General features: G+C 36.3%; 1 protein-coding gene across 1 annotated transcript in view; it reads left to right on the top strand.

The window, feature by feature from the left end:
- Positions 1–25,655, top strand: part of TLL1 (tolloid like 1) — a 139,775-nt gene that overhangs the window by 98,918 nt on the left and 15,202 nt on the right. The window contains exons 10-16 of the mRNA XM_086463938.1: positions 2,968–3,070; positions 4,461–4,577; positions 5,587–5,732; positions 12,445–12,640; positions 14,046–14,171; positions 17,149–17,309; positions 20,221–20,401. Of these exons, the coding sequence (XP_086320064.1) occupies positions 2,968–3,070; positions 4,461–4,577; positions 5,587–5,732; positions 12,445–12,640; positions 14,046–14,171; positions 17,149–17,309; positions 20,221–20,401 (1,030 nt within the window). The remainder of the gene's footprint in view (positions 1–2,967; positions 3,071–4,460; positions 4,578–5,586; positions 5,733–12,444; positions 12,641–14,045; positions 14,172–17,148; positions 17,310–20,220; positions 20,402–25,655) is intronic.

Below are 25,655 nucleotides of genomic sequence, written 5' to 3'. Positions count from 1 at the left end.
CTAGCTCACAGAACTTGCAGAGATATAGGAGATCTAGAATCAAATTTTGAATGTCTCAAAGTTGGAAATTCAAATCCTTGGAGTTCAACAGTGGACTGTCTGGGTGATTTGCTTACTGGTTTTCACAAAAAAACCCCAACCCTCCCAAAACACACAAGAAACACTCCCTCGCGCCCACCCCCCCCCCCCCAATTCCCTACATGCCTTAGCTTTAAAAAGACTGATTTGATGTATTGGATGTATTTTCTACATAAAACCTCTTTCTTGTTCTAATTCGCTGAATGATTAAATGGGTGAGCATTTCATCATCTTAAATTCTGTCCTTATGAATGCTTCCTCCATAATACAAGATACTAACTGAAACTGTTGTGTGAATTTTTTTTTATTTTTTTTTTTTTTTAAAATTAGGACTTAATTTGCTTAGTTTTCTAAAGTTCAGGGAAAGGGTATCTATATTAAAAATAGTTCAAGATATTAGAATATCTGTTACAGCAAACCTTTCAGTATAAGGGACACATTTTCCTTAAATATGTTAATTTCTACTGTAATTTCTATTGCAACAAAGAGAAGGGATTGCACAGTGATTGTGTCTGATTTCAGATTAGTCCATTTTCATCTCTGAGCTCAGGAAGGAAGCCTACAACATAATTTGGTGATTATTCATTGTTATAGGTCTCTATGATTCAGAGTGCCCATGGCACCCTGGACCTGAGTCAATATTGTATAAATATATTTCTGAAGTACCAAACTAACATTGAAGCAAACATTATTTGCATATAGGTCTGAGATTAACTTATTGCCTCCCTTTGTGGCCCTAAAGTGACAGAAGGAAGGGACCAAAAGAGAGAGGGCAGACTATTAGTTGTTGCATCTGCGACACTAAAAATGTACCAAAGCTGCTTGCAGAATGTTCCCATGGAGAACACAGTGCTAGAGGCAGACTGCTGTTTAAGTAACCCTTTTGCAGATTTTGTGGATGTGGTAGCAGCTTGTGGAGATAATGTTTGCCATACTTAACCATCAGAACAGGTATTCATTTATTCAGTGCTTCAGCGCTGTCCTGATGGTCCTTGGCATGCTTCGTGTCCCATACCTTCATCCCACAACGCTGTGGCTGCCAGCATAATGTGCCTCATTGTAGAGCACTTCTGGCTGTTGGGTTTTATGTTTAGCTTTACAGATGTTTTTTATTTCCCATGGCATCACAGTAGTAAAAGTGAAAGATTAATAGAATCACTTGCGAGCTTGGTCTTCCACCCAGATGGTTGGTAGTGTCAGGACTAGGGGATAGAGGAAGATACAGCTGTTGAGATTAAGTCAGAAAGTTTCCCATTTTCCATTAAAAACAAGAGTGATTTTTGAGAATGTAATTACTTATATTGATGTACTTAGTGTATTTTTGTGGAACGGAGGGAAAAGTAAACCTTGCTAGCCTAATGTTAAGACACATAGTGCTTTGATATGAAAGTTTGTCTCCATTTTGCGTTGTTTGGAGAGAGTCCTAGCACTACCCGCACACCCAAACCACTGAGCTTTTTGTTGTCTGTAAATTATCTTCCTCCAATAGTTGATAGTTTTTTATATTCTTAAAATTAAACAGTCTGAAAAAGTCCTGCCTTCTGGTTTTAATATTGTACTATGTTGTGGTCAGAAAGACACATGATGCCTTCAGAGGAGATGGAAGTAAACCATCCCGTCTGACTATGTGGGTCCATTGTTCCGGTTATGGTGTTGCATTTCCTCCTTGCAGCTGGACTAAGGGTAAATTCCTTTCCTTGCAGCTGGCACTCACAGCTACTTCATAGGCTGCCATGGAGATATATTTTTCGCAGTGTGAGGTAGTTGCTACTGTGTAGCAATTCACTATTGCTTTATAATAGCAGGGTTTGATTGCAGGTACCTAGGATCAAAGCTGAAAAAAAAAACATTTCTATGCTCATATGTGAATAAAGAAGATTTTTAATTAGGTTGAAATATTTATTAATCTACACTGAGGAACTGATTTGGAAGAAGATGAATTCTTTTTCCAAATACATCTAAATTCAATGAAAGGGTATGAATTGGAAATGATTTTATAATACAATATATGAGTGATTTTTAATTTTGTTTGGACTTATGCCTGAAATTGCAGGACATGATGCTAAGACTGTCCTAGTCAGTCAGAGTCCAAACTGTAGTTATTGTATCATCCTGTGATCCAGGATGAATCCTATTCCTATGTTAAAAGTGTAGTTTTATGGCAGTTTAGAATTAATATTTCTAAACCAAAATGGGATAGTGCAATGGTCTAGGCTATTAAGTATTGAAAATAAGCCTATTTGCAGATGTGCTCAGTAAAATTGTAAGTCCAAGTTCAAAAGTTCCAGAAAAGCACAGAACTAAGATTTCTGTATAAAAAGCTTTATTATAGTTTCACTGAGTCATAAATGCACTGTGTACCATTTGTTTTAGTGATATTGCTTTCAGCATTGCTGTCTACCATTGTCAATATTTAACTTGTCTGAAAGTGAATTATCTTGTCAAAACAGTAGTAGAAGGAAATACAAACCAAAATAAAACAATTTTTAATATTCTTTTAAACAGCTGTCAGTGCTGATTATAGTCAGAATGGAATGAAAGAGAAATTGGCAGGAGAATTATCAAACAGCATACTTAAAATTATATTAGCACATTATTTTACCGTGTTAGCATTCTCAAATTTTTCTCAGTGAAAAGCTCCCTGTAAGCAATTAAATGTGAGTAGTCTGTCTTGAATCTGCTCAAATATGTAAGATTAAACAAAAAAACTTTTAATGTTCCCAAACAACTTTTACTTACTATAAGAAATAATTGAGGAGAGGTTAATTGAGTGTCTAAAAAGTTGGAATCCTGTTACGGGAGACCACTCTGGCTTCAGTTTTGCAGAACGTTGTGATCATTTTCTAGCATTAAACATATGTGATTTAATAAGATGTTCTCTGATTGCAGATTGTTTTAAACTTCACCACTATGGACCTTTACAAGAGCAGTCTCTGTTGGTACGACTATATTGAAGTAAGAGATGGCTACTGGAGAAAATCACCTCTGCTTGGTATGCACCTGTTGAATGCACTGTCCGCAGTTACCATACTCATTGAGTTCAGTGGACTTGCTTGATGTTGAACCCACAACAAACCTCTTGGGTTTTAGGTGTCTAGTAAACTCGGGAATGGGAAATAAACCTCTAAATGGCCTCAAATAAGTTGTTTGTTTGACTTCAAGCCTCAAGCTTTCCTTTCATTGCAGCAAGCTGTTATTCAGCTGCATTTTAGAAAGATGAAAACTACAAAATGTGCAACTTTTTTACGCTTTACTTGTGTGTATTGAAATATGAAGTTGCCATGATTTTGTTCACAGGTGGGGAAATAGTATACAGACAAATCTGTAGAGCACGTGATGGAAAATCCACAGAGCACGTGATAAGCACTTGCAGTGTGGTTGAGAACACCCACTGTAGAGTTGTACTTATGAATTCTGTTTCTGTACTTTTAAAATTATGAATAGAAGATTACTTCTATTTCTTCTTTGCATGTCCTTCCCTGCTCTTGCAGACAAAAGTCATGCAAAACAATAATGAATTAAGTCTTAGAACTACAACTAATATGCGGGAAGCTGCAGCCATCCTTTTCTTAACTCAGAGGGTTGGTGGGGAGATTTCACACTGCATAATGCCACTGTCCAATCCAGAGGCTTGGTTTGACATCCTGTGACCTTCTGTCATTGAAACCGGGGATGTTTCACTAACTTCTTGGGACTGTTTTGTTGTTGTTTTTAGAATGAAGACTAAAACTATTTCTTAGCGTCCTAACAGCCACAACTTAAAAACAGCAAAAAAGAAAGAAAAGGAAGCAGATACAGAAGACAGTTTTTTTAACAGTAGTGCCTATTTTCTTGGCACTAAAGAAAAGACAGAAAAAACAATTAAGACCAGAAAGTAATTACCCTTTTCCCCCATTTCCCTCTGTCACCTACACAAACAGAAATTTTGTGGACCTAAGCTGAATTTAAGAGGATAATACAGTCTAGGGTCATTTGGATGTTAGTTTTTAAGTCTGTCTGGTCCTTAAATACAATGAGCAGTATTACTGTGACCTAGATTACGTTCTTAAGATTAGTAGTCACTTTCCCCTTCCAAAATGCCTGGGTTTATATGTATAGGAACAATCTATAACAATAATTTTTCTGCTTAATTCCCCTAAGCTTTTATACTTAGACTTGTGAGCCTGACTGCAATGAAAAGAAGCACTGAAAGCTTTAAAATAAAATCTTTGTGTATTAGGTCCTGATCTGCAGAAACACATGTGCTTAACCATAAGTGTGTGAATAGTTCCACTGGGTTGGTTATGCTACTCCTGTTTATAATGTTAAGCACTTGTATAAATGTTTGCAGTGTTTGGCTTCAGAAGCAGCAGAAAATGCAGTTACTGGTTGCATGTTTTTAGGCAGGTTTTGTGGTGACAAACTGCCAGAAGTCCTCGCATCCTCTGACAGCAGGATGTGGATCGAGTTCCGCAGCAGCAGCAACTGGGTTGGGAAAGGTTTTGCAGCAATTTATGAAGGTAAGCTTCTTACAGCATTAAAAATAACTTGATTATGGAGAAAAAATATTAATCAGATATCTTTGGATATTTAAAAAAAAATCAGAAATAACCTAATATGAAATTGGTATTTTATTACTAAAAGGGAGAGTATATGTTAACTTACTAGACAGGACATATGGAAACTCTTCCAGTGATCAGATTTCAGATGACCTCTTTTCCAGGGACACCACTGATAATATTCATAAGCATTTTTTACCACTTGTTCGTTTAACTAAATGTACATGTTCTTGTGCTTAATGTGTTGAAAGATTTGAGTACTTTCTGTTTATTCTTCAGAAAAATCTGACTTAAGTTTTCCATATACTCTGGGATTACTTGATAGAGACAGTCCCACACACTGAGTATATTAGGAAGTCAACATTCACCTGTTTAAAAATGGCGTTTTCTTAAATATTGAATATGGTAGTAAACTGTATGATATAACTGATATTTACAGGTCTTTACATGATTATCAGTATGACCCTGAAAAGTGCATTAACTTTTTGTGAAGGTACTTTTTATTATATTAGCTGTTTCTTCAAATTCAGTGATAAACTGAAGGTTAAAATGCATAGATCATTATAAAATATGAGATTTCTGTGTAATTTGTCTCCTTCTACAGGTTATTAAATATTAATGAGGAATATTTATTAAATGTAATTCAAAGGTGAACCGAAATTTAATTATTTTGACCTTTCAAATGTATTCTGTAAAATGTATAGATCAAGATTATCTGTGATTCCAAATCTTTCAGAACATTATAGACATGTTTAGAGCTATTAGAAATGCTGAATTATGTTTGCTAACTGAAATATGTATAGGGGTTTAGGTGGTTTGTGTTTTCAACAATTTGTCATTGGTAAACTTGTTTAATCTTCTCCGGAATAATCTAATAATTAGTTTTAAAAAGGGGAGCACGAAATGTAAGTTTGGGCATGGTGAACAGAACATGTCATTATTGACAATAAGGATTTTATGCTTTTATCAGCTATCTGTGGAGGTGAAATCCACAAGAATGAAGGCCAGATCCAGTCTCCCAATTATCCTGATGACTACAGACCAATGAAGGAATGTGTGTGGAAAATAACAGTGTCAGAAAACTACAATGTAGGATTAACATTTCAAGCATTTGAGGTAAAGCCTTTTAACTGATCTCGGATAAGCATCTAGTGGATAAATGACAGTGACATTTAATGGAGTTCTCATTAAACCTATGAATGAATTTAAGAATTCTCTATGAAAAATAAGCTCCAAAATCCAATTCTACTCTCCATGAAACCTTCCTTTCTGCAGAAATTTTCAAGATCAGTTTTTTTCATGTTTTCTATGCTATTTGAATTAGAATGTTTAAAGTACTGATGATTGTCACAGTTTAGCAAATACATAATTCTGTTCAGCAAGGCTGCTTTAATATTCTGTTAAATAATCAGGCTTTTTATCTTTGCTAAATCTTATTGTTAAAAAGGAGTGTCTATCTGGAAAGAAACCACTGTGGTTTTTCACTTCTGTCTTGAGAAGAAAGTAAAAAAAAAAAAAAAAAAGCCCACTTAAATTTACAAACCTATATTTAGAGAGGGAAGAAAAAAATATCGTGAGTCACACTTGCATGTCTCTAGTGTACATCTCTGTGTATAACATTGCTAAACAGTGGTAAACACTGTTGTATAACAAAGAAAAGTAATATTTCATATGTCTCTAATGCATATACGATACACTGACTTGAAGTTTGTAGATAAATTTAGTAACGTACTTTGAGTTCACTTGTTTTATTTGAATATGCTTCAGCAGTAATGACATAAAGAACACTCTTTTTGAAAATCTAAACTTTTTGGCTTTATGGTGCACATAGATATAAACACAGGTATAGTAAATACAGATATAATTTCCAACTGATAATTTTATTCTTACAGACAGACTTCAAGGGTATGGTACATTTTTGCTATGACTGATGAAAAGTCTGAGCATGAGATAACAAGGGTTTAGGACTTTATCAGCAATTATGAACATAAACAATGGAACTTTTAATAATTTCATAATTCTACTTAATTATCTTTTTTTTTGTATCCTGAATTAATGTTGGGTCTAGTGCAGACGATCAGCTCTCCCTGCCTAAAGAGTTTTCCATTTCCAAATACCGTTCAGACTGCAGGCTCCAGTTTACATAATGTAGTATGTCAGTCTTTCTTTTTAAACACCGTTGAAAATGAACGATGTTTTCAGTAATTTTATGTAATTTACTGGCTAAATGTGGCTTTTCTAGTCTGCCATTGGTGCTCAGTATTTTTTAGCATGACACCAGGAGAAATGGCGCTATGCCTCTGCATAAAAGACTGGCCACATGTCTTGGTTTGAAAGACAGGTGTCTGCGGAGGAGGGCAGGAGCCTCCCTTGAAATGGAAAGTGCAACCCCCTTCCCTCCAAATTATTATAATTTTGAAATTAACGGGCCTTCAGGCAAAGATATGGGGAATAGGAATAACAGTTCTTTAACACAAGGCAGGGAAAAAAACAAACAACCCACTGGTTTACACTGACAGAGTCAGAAATACAACCTGACGCCCTGTTAGGGTGGCAGTAGCAGTCCGATAAGATGATGGCTGCAGTCCTCCTGAAGCGATAGATGTAGTTCTGTTGAAGCAGCGATCAGGTAAAAGAGTCTGGTCTTCCTCCGAAGGTCCAGTGGTAGGTAGGTAGCTCTTGTCCTCTGGAACTCCAGTGGGGGGAAAAGCTCCTCTGGGAATCCAGTGGAAGAAGGCTGCTAGGGTGTTCGAAATCTCAGTTTTTATTTGGCGTGGACTGCTTGGCTCCTTCCCCCCCGGGCAGAGCATCTCACAATGGGATGGGGAGTCGTGAGGCAGTTCCTTGATGGGCCATTAACAGGAGATAGTCCAGGAACGAGTTATCGATGGGTCAGGCGATAAGGCATTGTTGTGCCCATTAACAGGAGATAGTCCAGAGGGGGCAGGCAGGGAGCACCGCCCCACCTGGTTTCAACAGCTCCTGAAGATGGTAATAGAATACTTTTTTTTTTTTTCCTTTTGGCACATTTTACACTGTAACCTAGGACACCACAGTATTGGTCTCCATGCCGGTGCTCAGCATCGGTCTACATGCATGGTACGTCGTCGCTCAAACTGACCCCAGTTCAATATCACCTCTGGGAGAATAAAACCTCCATCTCTTCTTATCTTTCAGGATCTTTTTCTTTTCAGCAAATTATGGACTATATGCAAGTGTGAAGATGGCATGTTCGTGCCTCATCATATAGAAAATAATTAGAAACAAAGGACCAGCAAATGAAAGCACAATTTAGTAGGCTAGTGGTTATGGCCGTAAGAAGAAATTTCTAGTTTTTCCCCAAGATGGCACTGTCTAGAGGTGAAACGTGGACTGACATCTTACAAGAGGAGGGGTGAAACTGAGAAGTATAGTTGAGTGGTAGTCTCAAGTTAGTGCCTCTGCTAGATCTGTTTTGAAAATGAAAAAAAAAAAAAATTCCAGTAGTCGGTACTTGAATGGTACATACTTTTCCAGGGAGACTCTGAGCTGTGATTCCAGAGTGGCAAGATGCCCTATAGCACCAAATGAGGTGCCCCAGAAAGGTACAAGACTTCTCTTGCATCTATCTTCGCAGTGTGTCTTACTGGCTCATCCACAGGGCTTCCCGCTGAGAGTGAGAGTTGCTTTGGAAACTGCTCTGAAGTGCCTTGCCTAGACATTCACCATTGGGTCTGACTTTCATTTCAGGTCCAAGTGCCTGAACGTAGGTGTTCTGGATTTTGGTACTAAGTCCCTCTCTGGACTGAATCCTTGGTGCACTGCCCAGCAAACAAAAAGTTGTTTAAAAATTACAGTTCTTTGTGCCAACTGCGATCAGAAAAAGTAAATGTCAGGCCGAAGAGTTATTACAGTGTGTTTGTGAGAAAATTACTTCTCTGTCCTTTGAAAGGTACAGTTAAGTAAGAGGAATTCTCATTATCCATATGTAATGCTAGAAAAAATAACTGTATAAATAACCTTCACTCTGAAATGAAAGCACTAGGGAAACTGAGAATTTCAAACTGTATCAATGAGTCGTCTGGTTTTGCCTGCTGTGGGCAACGCATTTTCCACTGAGTGTGGAATTACCCTTTCTTATTTGGCTGCCTGATGGAGAGCTACACTTTCCACTACCTAGATGACAGCAGAGATGTTGGGACTGGTAACTCTGGTTTTTTGCTTCATTGTTATAGTCACCCTTATTGTATTGTTTAAAAATTAGCGGTTCTTGTATTTATTTTTTTTCAAGAACTTTGGTTGGCACAGTCTCACCAGCTAAGGCACTCCGGAGGGTTTGTACAGCTGAGCCATATTAATCTTCCTCATTTGAGTGGCCTTGTTAATCTTTGTGTAGATATTGTTAATTTAAATTATTTTTACATAAGTCAGGGAATAAAACTTATCTGATCTTCTGATTCCACTAGGCATATATCCCACCTTTTATGACTAATGTCTATGACCTGAGTCAGATATGTCTACCTGTACTGAAATTTGACTCTTTCAACAAATAAATTAACAATGATGAAAAGTAATTTGAAGATTTCTCCTGAAATACGATTGCTCCTAGATTTGCTCTTCAAATCTTTTTCTCTTCTGTTTTTTTTGTTTGTGTTTGTTTTTGTTTTTTTTAAATATATATGTTTTTTTCTGTTGTGGGAGGGCTACAAAACAAAGGTAGTCTGTAATTTTTAACCAAATATATTTTAGTCTAAAGTCTTTTCTTTCTTTTCCCCAACACTGAAACTATGTACAGGTAATGTTCTTTTCTTTTGAGACTGGGTGTTGAGAATGTCTCTGGCTTTCCATTTCACCAGGAGATTTCTTAGTGTTTTCCTGTGCTTATGTGCCTGTCTTAGGAATTTTTTTGGCATTTTCTGAACTTAGTTCTCTAATGCCCTTCAATTTCTGGGTTTCCTCCAAGGCCTTCAGGAGCCAATGGTATCTTTCATTCACCTAGAAGTAATGTATTTTTCTGCAAAACCTGTTTGTTTATGCTTTTTTTTTGCATTTGTTAACATTTTACATATTTCTTCTCATTCACATGTAATACCAGTCTTGTGAAATTTTAATGTTCCAGTAAATAAGCTTTACAGAATCAGTTCAGTTAAAACTAAACTCACTGGGAGTCCTTTCATTAACTTGAGGAGATTTTCTCCCCTTGTAGTAGGAAGAATAAGAGACTATTGCAAGCGTAATAGATCTTTGAATGGCAGTGTTCCTAGATGACAGTACCACATCTTAAAACCTGAGGTACAGAAAAATAAAACACATATTATAGTAGTTCTTTTTCATTGGTTACCAAGTGCCTTAACACCAGTTATCATCTCTCAAAAACACAATACTTACCTGTTAGTTTATATGAAGGTGAAATGATTTAATCCTCTAGTATAATAAAATAGATAATAATAATGGCATCACTTGTAGCAGTAGTACACTAAAAATAAATTAATAGGGTAGAATGGTCACCTTTTGAATTGTTTTATTGAAAATCAGTAGCACTTTGTAAGTTGGTTGATTTTTATAGTCTTAAGAAGTTTAGCAGCTTACTGCTATACAAAATGTATTTTTAGCTGTTGTCTTCTGCCAAAAATAGAGTGATTCTCAGAAAAGAAACTAACAATCCACCTCAATGGGAATTTGGTTCATGTAACTCAGAAGTGCACTTGGCCTGTGAAAAAATCATCATTTCCATATCGCCCCATAGAACATGGAAATATGGAAAAAACAGACGTTAATTAAAAGTCTTGAGTAGTGAAATGACTACAGACATGTGTGGGGAAAATACATTTCTTCATTGATATTAGTGGGTTTTGGACCAAGTCACTTCTTTCTACATCAGAGTCAATATGATTTTTACTGAGATAACAAGGCAGAGTTTGTTTCAAATTGGAATATGATATCATGTGTTTAAACTTTATTATTTAGACTAATGAAAATTTGGAATCGGTGTTACAATGTCAAAAACTTATCAGTGTTCACGTACACACATGCCTGACCACATTAGTTGCAAACATACAATTGCCTTTGAAGTCAGCAATTGGTGGTTACAGCCCAGATCTTCATGACTTTTCTCACTTATTTCCCAAATGCTGGTCCAAAGCAATTCCTGAGCAAACAGCTAAGAAATTACACTAAATGGCAATATGGATTGTGCCAGAGAAGTGATGGGAGAAAATTACGTATGTAAATGCTTGAAGAATTGGAAAGTTGGAAAGAACACAGGCAAATTTTGAGTGTGTAAGTGTCATATTTTAATGCCATTGAAAGGAAATAAAATCAAACAGTCCCTTCCCCCAATTTTCCCTCTTACATAAAAGAAGCAGAAACCTCAATGTGCTAAATGAAAGCTCCTTAGTCTGTGGTGGTTACTGAGCTTAGTGTTGGTCATAACGCACAGTTAGAGCAGACTACCAGCCAGCCACCACTTGTACTAACTATGCAGCTTATGTGCAAGAAAAACTCTGTCCAGAGATAAAATGTGGATTTTTCTTGATTTGGTTTGGGTTTGACTTCTTCATCGTTTTAACAGCTCTTGGATGTGCTGAATTAAATTTGAGGCTTGTCGAACCCCTTCTCCCTGACTGTGGTCCTGCCCCGCCCCCCCGCCCCCCCCCATTTGTAAACCTGCCTCACTGTTCAGTCACTTAGTTGAACAATAGTTTTCCTAGAGGGGTTATTTTTGAATGCTTGGCTTTGGTTAATTCTTTTATGACTAAGATGCTATATTACTTGAGTAATATGAAGTAATTCTGCAGTAAAATGACCCAGATCAAGAGGGTTTTTAATTCTGTCAGGAAAGATACTCTCTCAATAAAGACAGGCATCATAAATTATCTAAGCTTTGGATAGGATCATATTTGGGCTGCTACTGCTTTCTTTGGTGAAATTCCCACTCTGACTGAGTCTGCAAATACTATTATGTAAAGAGCACAAGGCTTGCTACCCAAGTAGAAATGTGCACATGTCCACTCACATATTAGTCTATGTTTGGTTGCCATCTGACAGGAATTTTTAAATGAGAGGGACATTTTCAGTTCTAGTTTCAATAGGTTTCTTCATCAGCACAGCAAAGATTCACTCTTTGACCCAGAAAGTTGAAAGAAGACACCTGAAATCAAGAATCATGCAACAGAAACCAGACACATCAGCTGCAGAAGAATAATGATGATTTTTTTTTTTTTTTGGTCATCTGTTCTACTGGCTACTTAAGAGATGATAATTTTAGAAGTGTGTTTGGATCTTTAGATGCCCCAAACTCTTAATGCACAGTGATTTTTATACAGTTACATCACTCGGTAGTGAGAAATACAAAATTTTGCACTGTGTCAAGGCTAAAGGAAGAAAATAAAATAATGATCATCACCTGAAACAGCACAGGTTGATAATGTCTAAGAATCTTATTCGTATTAACCAAAATGGAGCATTTTAATTTTTCAAAACCAATTAATATTTCTGACCTGTTTAGTTGTTGAACCATTTATCTGAGTGTACATGAGAAGAGAGGACTTGACCTCAAAGTAAGAATTTTACAGAACATTAGGAAGCTTAGAGGTGGGCATGTATTTTTTAGTTACTTTTTTCCAGTTAAACTGTCATGTCCTGTGTAACATCTCAAAAATTTTTTCTTGTAGACAAAAAGTATAGCTAAAAACAGTCCAGGGGTGCTTGTTCATCTTCCTGATGTTTGAACCCTAAACAGATAATCCTAACCTTAACTTTGAAAAATTTCTATTCTGTTTATTACCTGATTGATACTGGATATTTATGGTCAAGTTCAAATAGGTCACTTAAAAATAATTTTTTACAGATTGAGAGACATGATAACTGTGCATATGACTACTTGGAAATTCGAGATGGAACAAATGAGAACAGTCCTTTAATTGGTCACTTTTGTGGCTATGACAAGCCAGAAGACATTAGATCTACCTCTAATACCCTGTGGATGAAGTTTGTTTCTGATGGAACCGTTAATAAAGCAGGGTTTGCAGCTAACTTTTTTAAAGGTAAACATTAAAGCGTATTTTGGGAGCTGTGAACTGCTTATCACTTGTTTTTGTACTAGAAAAATTGTGACAGGATATTAAATTTATTTCTTAAGCTATTTTTACCAATATCAGTTCTGTCTCCAGCACATTTTTTTACCTAGGCATACAATTTTATCAAAACAAAACAGTAGAGGGATTTGAATCTCCTTGTAAAATATGTCCAAAGAATGAATGAACATATTCAGTGCAATTTCCTACTCTGCAGGTTCAAATAATCAGCTTAGTTTTGAAACACCTTTGAAACATATTTAATATTGTACAAAATGGTTTTCTTGACATAGTGTCATCAAATATAAAATTAAATTGTAAAATCACAAATGGGTCTTTTCTGTTAAGGTTTTATTCTTGTCTAAATGTGGTTTTTCTAATCTGTTTTCTGTATTAGGCTGCTTTATCAATTCATCGCTTTCTGTGAGAAAAAAAAAACCCAAAACAACAAAACAAAACAGCTGAGAAATCATAGTGACCAATGGCCTCACAGTCTTCCTCCAGTTTTGGGGTGTAGGTGTGTGGGATACAACTGCAGCTATACCTGCAGCATTTGGTGCAAGGGGAGCGTATGGTTCCTACTCTGTGCTGCCCATGGTACAGTGACATGGCCATGGTGACACCCGAAATACAGGTCATGCCACCAGGAGAACCTTTTTGCTCTTTGAAAAGGCACAAACTGTGTCTTTTCTTACCCTAACTTAGTTTTCACTGTAGATAATTATAAACTCAAAGACATGAGAGTGGGAGCTCTGTTTTATTCCTAAGAAATTTCTTGTCCTGGTGGAAGAAAACAGTATTTCAACATCTGAGGAATATTTTAACAATGAATCTCGTGGGTATACTTCAGAGCTAGTAGAGATAATACATTATTCCTTTCCCTCCCCCATCCCTGATGCATCTTGTTCCCTTTAATATCAGTAGAATGAAAACCTGGGATTTGAGGATTCTGTTAATCTGGTTTTGAGTATGAATTCTGGATAATGCACAAATTGATTCTGTGGGAGATAAAGTGCCCTTCAAGTGACCCTGCTGTAGATTTTCAATCTTTCTTTCAATACTTTATACAACCTTTAGATTACAGCTGCCGGAATTATTGTATGCTGCCCACAAAGTGCTTGTAAATTAGGTCTGCAGCTGTCAGTAGGTATTGTTGTAAAAAAACCCACCCAAACCCCACAAAGGACAAATTTTTATTTTCTCTGTTGCAGGTCTCCTTAGCATTTGAAAATCCTCTAGTCAGCAACCACAATGTGTTATGTAGTGCACCTTATAATGACATGCTTACAGATTTCTGGGTTGATATTGATCTGGCAATTACAGCTGAGGAAAGTAATTATTTAACACGTTTTTGCATTCTTCCCTGTCTTGGCAGAGGAAGATGAATGTGCCAAACTTGACAATGGTGGCTGTGAGCAGCGCTGTGTAAATACTCTGGGCAGTTACCAGTGCGCCTGTGATCCTGGCTATGAGCTTGGTCCTGACAAAAAGAGTTGTGAAGGTACAGTGCGTTGCTGTGTTATGGGCTCTTAAAGTTGACAGAGTGCCATCGCTTGAATGAAATGCTACACCTTTCATACGCTCTGTCCTAGCAGTGTGGAACCCACCCCGGAAAACCTGTGCTCCCTTTTAAGTAGCGGTGCCAGAGAAATGTCTGTCCACAGCAGTCATTTTCATCCAATGTGTGTCACTAATTGAGCTTTATTGGTTTTGCTGTTAGTCAATCGGGATTGATACAAAGCAGGACTTCGTACCTTCCCAAACCACTTATGAGTATGAATAGTGTAATTAAAGCAAAGTCTCCCACCGTGCATAAGGTGACAATTGTCAGCAGAGCAATGTGCCTCTGTCTCAGAATTGGAGTATTTAACGATCCCTCTGACCACCTCTGACTGGCATGTGACTGGGAATCTTGTCAGGTTTGAAGAGCAGGATCCTTTATTCTGGCTCAAAGCTTAGAGAAATCCTCCACACTCCCAGTCAGATTGCAGGCTTTTCTTGCTGGAAACAAATTCTACTTTTCAGGGTGACCAAAGTGTGTTCAAATAATCATTTGGAGAAATAAAAACCTGATAAGTGGAAGTCTGTGTAAACATAGGATTGGACTGAGATAAGCTTTTGCATTCTATACATATTTCATATCAAAGGAAAGAAGCAAAATCACTGGATCATTACACACCGATTACTGTTTGATTTTATTCAAAACCAGGAATAAATTCAGGGGTAGCAGAAATTATTCTTATGTCAGTTCACCTGGTTTTTTTGAGTAGTGAATGGAGGTTGAAAATCTGAGTGCTCAGAGTTATAATTTTCTTCAGATGCAATTCACTGGTCACCTTTTTTTTCCAATTTCCTGGCTTTAATTCATGATTTGTCACAATTTGGGTTACTTCTGCTTGGTTTCTTTGCACTTTTTATTCTTTTGCTCTTGGTTCTGGTTGGTTTTGTTTGTTTGGTGTGTGCGTTTGTGTGAGGTGCTCATAGTCGTAGACTGCAGGCGTGTTAGACTGTGGCTGTCATCAAGCTGGTTGGTTTTTCAGTTGTTCCCCCCGACTGTAATAGTGAGCACACTGGAAAATCAATTTATTTAGATGCCTGCATGTTAGGCAGTATGCAGAAAGTAAGGTTAATCTAAGGGGGGCCATGAAGACAGAGGTTTGATCTCTAGGCCTTTGATCATCAGCCCAAATTTATGTAAGGAATTTGGTTTTGTCTGCCTGCTGACCTAAGTCATAATAATAGGGAACATTGCTAGTCTTTCAGAGCACACTTCCCTCTGCCTCCAAAAAATAAAGAAGGAATACCTCCCCGACACCCAAACAAAAAAGTGATTCTGGTGAAAGGAGAAGTCACTGAAAGTAATGCAGTGCAGTCTTGGAGCAAAACCCCTGAGCTATCCCTAAAAGTGTATATGCCGTTGTTCCACACAACTAACGCTCATTGTATGTAGAAACTACTTGGGACTGCTGAATTACAATCACAGTCACCCTAAGCGTTACATCCTAGTTATAGTTTGGGAATTTGAGGGGTAACCTAGTTGTATCAATTCACATATGATGCCAGAGTGGAAGCCTCTAACTCAGAAACTCTGCCCAGTGCTTCACTATAGTGTTGACATGCACAGAAAATTGCTTCGCGGTCGTCTAATCCAAATCTCCCCCACTGGCAGCATATTCGAAAGCTTTAAGATATTTTTTTCAGTATTTCCACATTTTCCACTGTTGCCTTAAGGAACAATGGAGTGACGTTGAAAAGCAGAAGTTGAAAACTAGCAGTCGTTGTCCTGACCCAGACTGGATGATTTGGGGGTACAGCTTGTCTCATCTGAGTACAGTCTCTAAACCTGCTCCTGGTCTGTTTTTAGACACCGAGGTGTGACCCAGGATCTTAGTCCCTCCACCCCAGTGAGATTACTTTTACGTGTACACTGAGAAGTCTTCTGCATGGAAAGCCAGGTGCCAGGAGGGCTAGTGTGTAGTTGGATTGGCCAAATGAGCCCTGACACAGGAACTGGAGAGTTCTCCCAGGTGTTTTAGATGAAGTAGGTGTAGTGTGTGAGACCATCAGCTATTCAGGAATAGCTAGTTTTTAAAGCATTCAGCATTAGCACAGAGCAGTTGGAAGAAGGTGGAGCTTCCCCCCACCATCTCTTTAGAGAGAGATTTGTAGATGATTTCCAGTGCTGTCACAGTGCTGTAATGTATCAATGCAGCAGAGTGTGATCGAGAACTGCTGCAAATCCCATTACTTTCCTTTTTTTAAAAATAAAACACACTACAAAACAACAAAAATTCCACAGATGGAAAAGATTAATGTGTTTGTCCCTTGCTATCCAAACTGCAATCACAAGCATGGCAGTATTGCTCTGTTGTACAGAGGTGACTATTTGACATATATTTTGAAATAATAGGTATTTTCTTTATTACCTGAACATCCATGCTTCAGCAAAAGTAATTGTGACTGAAGAGTACATGACTGCTCTCCCAAAGAAGTGACCCTGTATAGGAGGTTATGGGAGGTATATACAGCTATATGAGCTGAGACAGGTAGGGCTGATTCAGGATTGATAATCAAGGCGAGAAGCTGGGGAAATGTGAAGTGCATCTTAAGTAGTCTGTCTAGAAGAGGGGGGTGTTCAAGGTCCTGGGGGGGGGGGGGCGGTGAGGTCAGAGGACTTGCATGGGAAAGACTGTGAGAGAATAACCAGAGTCTCTGGAGGGAAGGGAAAAGAATGAGTGTGATAACGCCTTGTGTAGTCCTGAAACTTATCTCTGTCCACAAACCTGCAAGCTGTTCAAGATAGGGGCTGTCTCTTTCTCTTTGTTTGCACCAAGCATGATAAAACAAGATTCTGATTAGTCTGTCTTGGCATTACAGCAGTATAAGTAATGAGAGGACTGAATCTTCTCAGTGAGCTTCTGTTTATAGTAAAACGCAATTTCAGTCAAAAAATGACACTCTCCCTTTTTATTTTACAGCTGCTTGTGGAGGACTCCTGACAAAGCTAAATGGGACTATAACCACACCAGGGTGGCCCAAAGAGTATCCTCCAAACAAAAACTGTGTGTGGCAGGTGGTTGCTCCAACGCAATACCGAATTTCAATAAAGTTTGAGTTTTTTGAGTTGGAAGGGAATGAAGTAAGTAACCGTGAGCAGAGCTGCACAGTATGTTACATGCTAAACAGTTTCACAAGTGTTTAAAAATAGATATTGTCTTATAAAACCCTTGCTGACCTCTTCTACACTGACAATAACCGTAGATATTCTTGTGTTCATTTTGGGACTGTTTCTGGATTCTTTCAAAACAAACATGAAGAGAATATCTCTCTTTTTCATATCACCTAAATATATATGTATTACAAGAAATTTAAAAGAAATGTTCTCTGCAGAGTCTCAGCTGACTTTTTTTTTTATCAACAAAGTAAAACAGAGCAAATGACTGAGGCATATTGGAAACAATTCAAGAAAAGAAAATCTGGAGAACCCAAATCATCTTTACAGACTATGACTACAAAGAATATATATAGGCTGTGGTTAGTGATGGAGCAAGGGAGCATTTAAATCATTTACAAGTATCTCATGGGTGGAATATTTTAAAAGGAGCAGTACCAGAAATAAGGCACAATAAAACAACAGCAGTGTTTGAGCTGGGCAGCCCCTGGAGGCATGGGGGATCTTGTTCCCAGGTGGGGGAGAAAGGCAGGGCAGAGCCTTTCATGTGGTAAGGGCTGCTACCTGTAGTGGTGGGGGTTGCAGTGGTTTTTGGGTACGAATCAATATAATATGGGTTTCAACATCAACTTTTCAGCCTCTGTTCTGCTTCCTAGGCACTGTTCTATCATACCATTGAGTTCCTTTGCCATGCTCTAGCCATAATGTGCTGTAGCCATTGAGTTTATCTGGATATTCTTCACATGGCATTAAGAACCCAAATCCCAGGACATTATTTCTGATTAAAATTTGTAACAGCATTTTAGATATGAGGATGGAGCATCTTTTGGGCCTGAGATCTGAAGTGGCAAAAGATGGAGTTTATAACCAAGAAAGAACCCAGCCATGGCTTCTCCATAATAGCTTAAAACTATTTGCAGAGACTGCAGTGTGAGGTTTACTTTTTTTTTTTTTAATCATTTGTGGTGGTTTCTGAAGTCCATGAAATTTCAACTTTTAATTACGTATATGTTGTACTCATGTCCTGTTATCATTATTACAAGAACTGCAAAAGTTGTAGTAAAAACTTACAAATCCCGAAGAATTAAAATTTAATTACCATTTGAACAAATCAAAAAATGATTTTCCTGCATTTTCTTGGTACTTAAGCCAGATTTGCAAGGAAGATATCTGGGGTGTAATGAAGTTAAATCAGATTTCTAAGGTCATACAAGACACCTAACTTAAGCGGATATGAAAAATACATACATAATTTCTTCAACATGTAGAACTTTGATTTAATCCTCTCCTGTGGTACTAAATCTCAGCTTTATACTATTAAATAGTAGTACTAACAATGGTACCTGTGAAAATCAGAAGAAACATATATCTGGAGCATTGTGATGTATTGTCTTAGTGTGGACATTTAGCAAATGCTCTAACATTTTTTGTTATAGGAGTTTCATTTAAAACCAAATTTAATATATCTTTTCCAATATTACAATTTTAGTATTTTATTTTTTCATTTTACAATTTTCATTTTACATTAAACTTATAAAATTTTTTAAATATAGTGTAGTATGAAAGAAGTTAGACTTATCTGAAATTACATTTCATTTCTAGTCTAAACAATGAATCCATCAAAACTCAGCACTGATGAGATTGCTGAAATTGCTGGGGTGTATTAATGTTGTGAGCTATGTTTGAAAATCACATACATTGATATGAATTTATCTTACAATTAATATAAATCAGCATGTGGCGGTAACTCAAGTTTTATGAATCTTTGTGTTCTTAATATTGTATAAAAGTAGTTTCAACAGAATTGCTTTCCAACTCTGCAGCATATGAAAATTTAATCTGCGTCTGGAATGTATTACATTAGAACAATTGGAAATGTTGACAATCATTTAATATTTCATAGGGAGAGAGAACAACAAAGGCTAAAACTCCTTTTCTGTAGTTGCCCTTTAGGTCCCCTGATACTTCTTTTTTTGACTAGAAATTCCTATTTATCAAATGCATCTTGGATTTAATGGACAATCTAAGCTCTGTGTGAATCCTCCTGGCCACTATTTTCTCTGAAGCTATTAGTTGCACACAACTGGGACATTTTTGATTAAATGATTGATAGTTGAGCCTAAGAAGCTTAGAAGTTTTTGGGTGGCAAGCTTTAGGTTGACCAAGGGATTATGCATTGAAAGTATTATCATGAGTAGTAGGCCTTACATAAGGCTTTTTTATTACATTATTTTACTTTATTTTTAACCTTTTAATGAAAATGATATGTGTTTCTTCCAAATTATAGCTATACTACTGTTAAAGAAAGATGTATGATTTTAGTAGTGCAGATTTATATATTTGTAAATAAAAGAACGTCTTAAATACGTTATGGTAGAAAAATGTCTTGTAAGTTTCTAAGTGAAAATTAATTTTTTTTTTAAAATCTAGGAGATACAAGCAGTAGAAAGTTTGTAGGTTCTGGGTACGTGGTTTGTAGCACAAAGATAGGTATAATTTTTAGGGTGAATGCTTCTAGATTGTAGTCTAATGTCACTGGAATTTTTTACTTTAAATTAAATGGATACTTTTAGATTAAATGGAAACTCTGCTAAGCATCTTGATATTTAGATATTAAACACAGATTAGTATCTAATAAAATATAGTTTTGAATGTAATGCATAGCATAGCTATGCCTTAGTGAACTTAAAATATTCTTACACAAAATCAGTGAACAATTGTAAGCATTTACAAACGTTTTCAGTGTCAGGGAAAAGTGAAAAAATATATTCTTAACCTATTATTAAGCAACATATACCAGTCAGAGTTCTTGCGTTTGTAAACAACTTCACACTTTTCTTTTGGTTAGCCAAAAAAATGTTTTTCTTTCTTTTCTCAGGTTTGCAAATACGATTATGTGGAGGTTCGTAGTGGCCTTTCTTCTGATTCTAAACTACATGGTAAATTCTGTGGTACAGAAGTGCCCGAAGTTATCACCTCTCAGTACAACAACATGCGCATTGAGTTCAGATCTGACAACACTGTGTCAAAAAAAGGCTTCAAGGCACACTTCTTCTCAGGTATAGAAAATTACTCTTGTGTACCTGTGAGTTCCTCTAAGCATACGCTGACTAGGTGGATTGAATACTACTATATTTAGGTATGAAAATGAGTGGCCTTTTCCCTTATAGTTTTCCTGGTAGTTTTGAATTTCTTTTATTTAGATAAGCATAAACTGCTTTCCTGTCTTAAAATAGTGTTCTGAATTGTAATGTCTGTAGAAAATACATGGAACCCATATATATACATATATAAATAACAGCAGAGGCAAATAAACTTTGAGAGATATGGAGGAAAAAAGCAAATTTACTAAGTGTTCCTACATTTCCATCAGATTTCTTTTATCCTGTTTTGTTGCTATTTTTTCAAATCCCAGTTGTAATGTGATAGGAATTAAATACTGTATACACTTGATTATTTTTTTCACTCAGGTCTCTTAATATATTGTATTAGTTATGAAATTACCATTTTGTGCTACAACATTCATTTAATATTTCTTGACAAACTGTGCACTTCTTAATATTTTGCAGGAGAACGGAAATTAAGACCTTGCTCTTGCAAGAATGTGTGCCTTTCAGTTATGAGTGTAATTTCACTGAGGCAGATCAAAGCAATGAAAGGTTATATCGTCTGAGGACATGTATTGTTGAATAAAGATAGACATGAGTGAAGCTGAAGATGTGAGGAAATATTTGCACAACAGTGGTCTCTGCAATTATCCATTGAGACTTGACTGTAATAATCTGTCTGTGGCAGGATACCACCTGGTGATAGTAGTGGAATTTTGTTTAGTGTTTTTCTTGTATGTTTATGCACACACATATGCATAGGTGTTTTATCTCATGTAAAACAACAAAACAGTCCTGTCCACCTACCCCCTCAAACTGGAAGTCATCCAGAAGCATTTTGAATTTGAATTCTACCGCAAGTTTTTTGATAACATTTAAAAATCTGAATCTGGAGAATCCTGTTTATGTTTAGCAGGTAGAAAAATGTATTACCAGGCACTGTTATTAGGATTTGTTGGCTAAAATATTTTATCAAAGATGAAATGAAATAGTATTTCATTGGTTAGCTTTAATAACTGATAACTTGACTATGACCAAGTAATAAGAATCAGTATAGATGATGTGGTTGGGAAAGTGAGGAAAATAACTGTCAAGACAAACAGTTTAGACTGTCAATGCTTTCTCATTATGACTACTGTGATGTTTTTCTTGAGCAATTACGGAAGATGAAAAACAGAGTTTCATCTCATACAAAGAAATTTACAAATATTTTACCTCCTCTAAAGCATAATTCTTTTCCTAGTAATTGCATTTCTCTGGTCATAGTCTTTCAGATCCATCTTTACATATAGTAGCACTTTTTACTTTTAAATTTATATTTACAGTAGCAAGAAGCTTTCCAGGTTTACTCAGTAAATAAGTGTATGCACATAATGGAGCATCCTCCTAGAAACACTTACACAGCTAGTCATTTCATGATGGCCTAGTAGTGAAGGAGTTGTCACATATTTTGACTTTTTTAAATATTAACATGTTCCAGTTCTAAAAATGGCCTGCAAATTGAATTTGTTGCATATTTTCAGGATTTATAAAGCTATGTCAGATAAGATTGGCAATGACAGTCTTGTAAATTGTAACCTCTATAAGTTGGAATTTCTGTTTTGTGGACATGCTGAACATTTATACATTTACAGTCAGTTAAATTTTAGTTTTCTTTAAAGTGATACTTAATTTTCACAGATTTATTTATTTATTTTGGTGTTTGTTTAAATAATCAATTAGTATTTTGAGGGGGTTCTAGGAAGAAATCAGATCAATGGGGTATGTTGGGGAAAGACTGGGTTATAATTCATGAAGTTATGGAGGTTGTATCACCAGGAGGTTTTAATCCTTCAGAATCATTAATTCCCTTGTCTTTTTCACTTCTGAATGAAATGTATGTTGTCCCCGCGCTCCAAGGTGAAAACAGTTTTTTTCCTGGTAATTTAAAAAAGATAAGTTTTAAATTACTCCATTGGTCACCAGAATAAGTTCGCTAGCCAGGGATAAGTCTGAGCTAATACGGATTTTTTAATGAATAGAAACGTATCATGTGTCCTCGATATATAAAATATCTAATCCCCTTCAAAGAAAGATCATTTGATGCAAATAATATTTGAGTCCATAAGTATATAAATCTATTGAGTGCTTCATCATGCATTTCTGCCATAATCTCTTCTCTCATTTCATGTAAGTTCAGATACTTTGTATTTTATTTTTATTCTTTCTCAATTCTCTTCCAATTGTTATAATTTCTAGCAGATTCTATTATTCTGTATTATCTGGCTTTCCCCTTTTGACAATATTTCCTGGTCAAAACAGAAACTTTGTAATGCTTGAGAGAAATCAAACTTCTGAACTTAAAGTATTTAAAAAGAGATTGTCACCTCTGAGTAACTCATCAGACAAAACTCTCATGGCTGTCAGAAAATACTATAAGTTTCTTACCTCTGAATTCCTTAGTATGGACGTCATATGCTATTGGTCTGTCAATGAACAATGAACTTGAGACTTCAACTATTTTGACTTGTGGGAGTTAATAGCTGATCACTGTTTAGCTGATGAAGTGGGGTTTTTTTGGCCTATTTATATACTCGTTTTCAGAATACAGTACTTTTAGAATGGTGTCTGTGGAGAAACAGTGCTAGTGTCCAAGACACTTGCTGGAAGGCATTTAACAGTTTTATTAATTAAATCGCAATAGAAATATGTGTAAGCATTTAGATAGAAAAAGCATACATCATGGAAAAAATCAGTAATGAGTAAAACACTGTGGTCTATTCACCAGTAAAAGGCATGTGCAGCGCTCAGCAAGAGAGACAGGTGGATAAGTCAGATTAGTTTGAAGATTAGGAACCGTAATGTGTTACTCAAGCACAGCCAAAAAACTTATTTTTTGCCACTCTTGGTGGTGAATTCTGTAGCCAGAGCTTTAGTTGAGAAAGCATGGCCCAGCTCCAGCTCAGATGACAGAAAGCAGTTTTTGGTTGGTTGGAACCCGCTGTGATAAACTGTGAAAGCAAACAGTGACATAGGGCAACAGATGACCTGCGTTATGAAGGTATTTATGTTGATATAAGACAACATGTAATTACATTTTTGACTGTAAAATGGTGTTAACAGCCAGACAGGTGCTACTGGAAAGTGAGAAAAACTTTTTTTTTCAACATTCTGTAAAATTTACATTTGATGGGACAGTTCTGAAGAAAGCTCAGTTGGGAGCTGTTGCAGGGACCTAGCTGATCTCCAGAGACACTCTTGTATGTTTATAATCAAGTTTCTTGGAAACTAGGGAGTCATGCTATATTAATTTTTAGAAGCTTTTAATGAATTTTTTTGGAATTGGATGTTAGACCTCTAACCTAAAAACTTCCAGTAATTAGCTTCACTCCCTCTCTCTCTTTCATCTGTCCCACTCTTTGTCTCTTCTATGCTTTTTACAAGACAGTGACCTACTGCAGTCTGCTGGGCCCATAAGACTAGAGGAGTGTAAAATAACTCCATGAATTTACTCTAGGGAGGAAAAAAGATAACTATAACTATAACTATATATATATATATATAATTTTTTTTTTTTCTGTGATGTTTCCAAGAAAATAGCCTAATGATTTCTTTAAATCAGTCCTCGCGTAGTGGTATGATTAATACCAAGTGATAAAATGTCACTAAACTGCTTCCATTTATCATAAGTTTTAGAGTTACTTCAGTGTTTTAAATAAACACGATTTTTTGCATGATCATTCAAAACATATATGGTGTTTGTGTAATATAGGAATTAGGTTGGGTACATTTTTTTCCTAGGTGGTGATTCATTGAGCAGTTAAAATAGAAAGCTAGAATGTTTCTAGCCTTAAGCAAATTTGTTTTGGAGCACAAACTCATCTCTGGTGCCATCCTAGTACGTTTTTTTTCCACAGACAAGAAAGCTGCCTGCAAAGAGAAAATTTTTGTTTTTGAATCTTGCAAGGACTTGATACAGGTCACTTCAGGCCGAGTACGTATTGTTCACAGACTGGTGGCCTCTGAGGGTCTCAGAGGTACGACCATTTGTCCTCTGAATAATTCAGTCTAACATTTTGTTGAGAATGGATCTTTCCCTGTTCTGAGTACTGAAATGAGAAAAGAAAGTATCCATTCAAAACTGGGAGACTCATTTCCATCTGTCAGCATAACAAATGTCTTTGTTTTACATGGCAAAACATTTGTTCCTATAACTAATACACGCTAATTGTTTTTTCATGAATTTTGAAACTGGGCAATCAATTTGACAGAAAGTCTGTTCTGAATTATGAAGTGTGAGGAAGGCTCGTTCAACAGTTGCATCCTTGATTAACCATGTACAAGTAATTATTGTAGTTCAAATGTGTTCCAAAGCTTCTCCTTTCTACCTTCTGTCCATTGTTTTATCTCTGAGGAGGTCTGACATGGGACTGTTTGCTTATGCACTTGTCTTTTAAGAGATTGTTTTACAGAATATAAGCTTATTTAATGTTAAAATACTTTTCAGTAGTTTCGCACAGTTTGGTGGAAGATGAAAATGGACAGGGCTTTTATTTAAAATTTGTGTACCTACTCTGTACTTGAAAGCCTAGCCTGAATGCATTTTGAGCTTGCCTTCCATTTATTTTGTTATTTTGGTAGAGAACTAGAAACTAACGTTTAGCAGGGGAAATATTGAAGAGTTTTTTTCTTATTATATCTAGTTTCTCATTTGCTTGTTACTATTCTTCATCTGTAACATGGAATTAATTTATGATAGTGCTTGCTTTTGCAAAGATGAAAGATCGTAACTTTTGTTTGAAATTAAATAGATTTACTGCCTCAGTTTGGGACTTGCATTGTGGGGTGCATAAACAGTGTATTGTGGATCTTTTATGTTTCTTTCGTCATCAAAATGACAACTAGTGTAAGCCTTTGGATATATGATTCTGGGAGCTACCTATGTTTTTGACTGTTTCTTAACCTTCAAATCTGTTCACATCTGTAAAAAGCTTCCAAAAACTTTCAGTGCAAACAGATTTGAGATTTACAGAACAATGCAGTGGATGCTTAGGCTTGATTTGCAGAATTTATCTATAAATGTACATTATCATCATGTATTATAAGTAGAAGCTGATTTTTATGGAAGGACCTGCAAGTCAACAGGTCAAATGTTGCATACATTTTGGCAGATAAAGCTGATGTGTATGCAATTATAGTGCAAACTTCCTTTGTTGTGTTACTGAAT

Source organism: Leptosomus discolor, chromosome 4 (genome assembly GCF_034619465.1).
Source record: "Leptosomus discolor isolate bLepDis1 chromosome 4, bLepDis1.hap2, whole genome shotgun sequence".
In the NCBI taxonomy this organism is placed as follows: Eukaryota; Metazoa; Chordata; class Aves; order Leptosomiformes; family Leptosomidae; genus Leptosomus; species Leptosomus discolor.
This window is presented reverse-complemented; position numbering and strand designations above follow the sequence as displayed.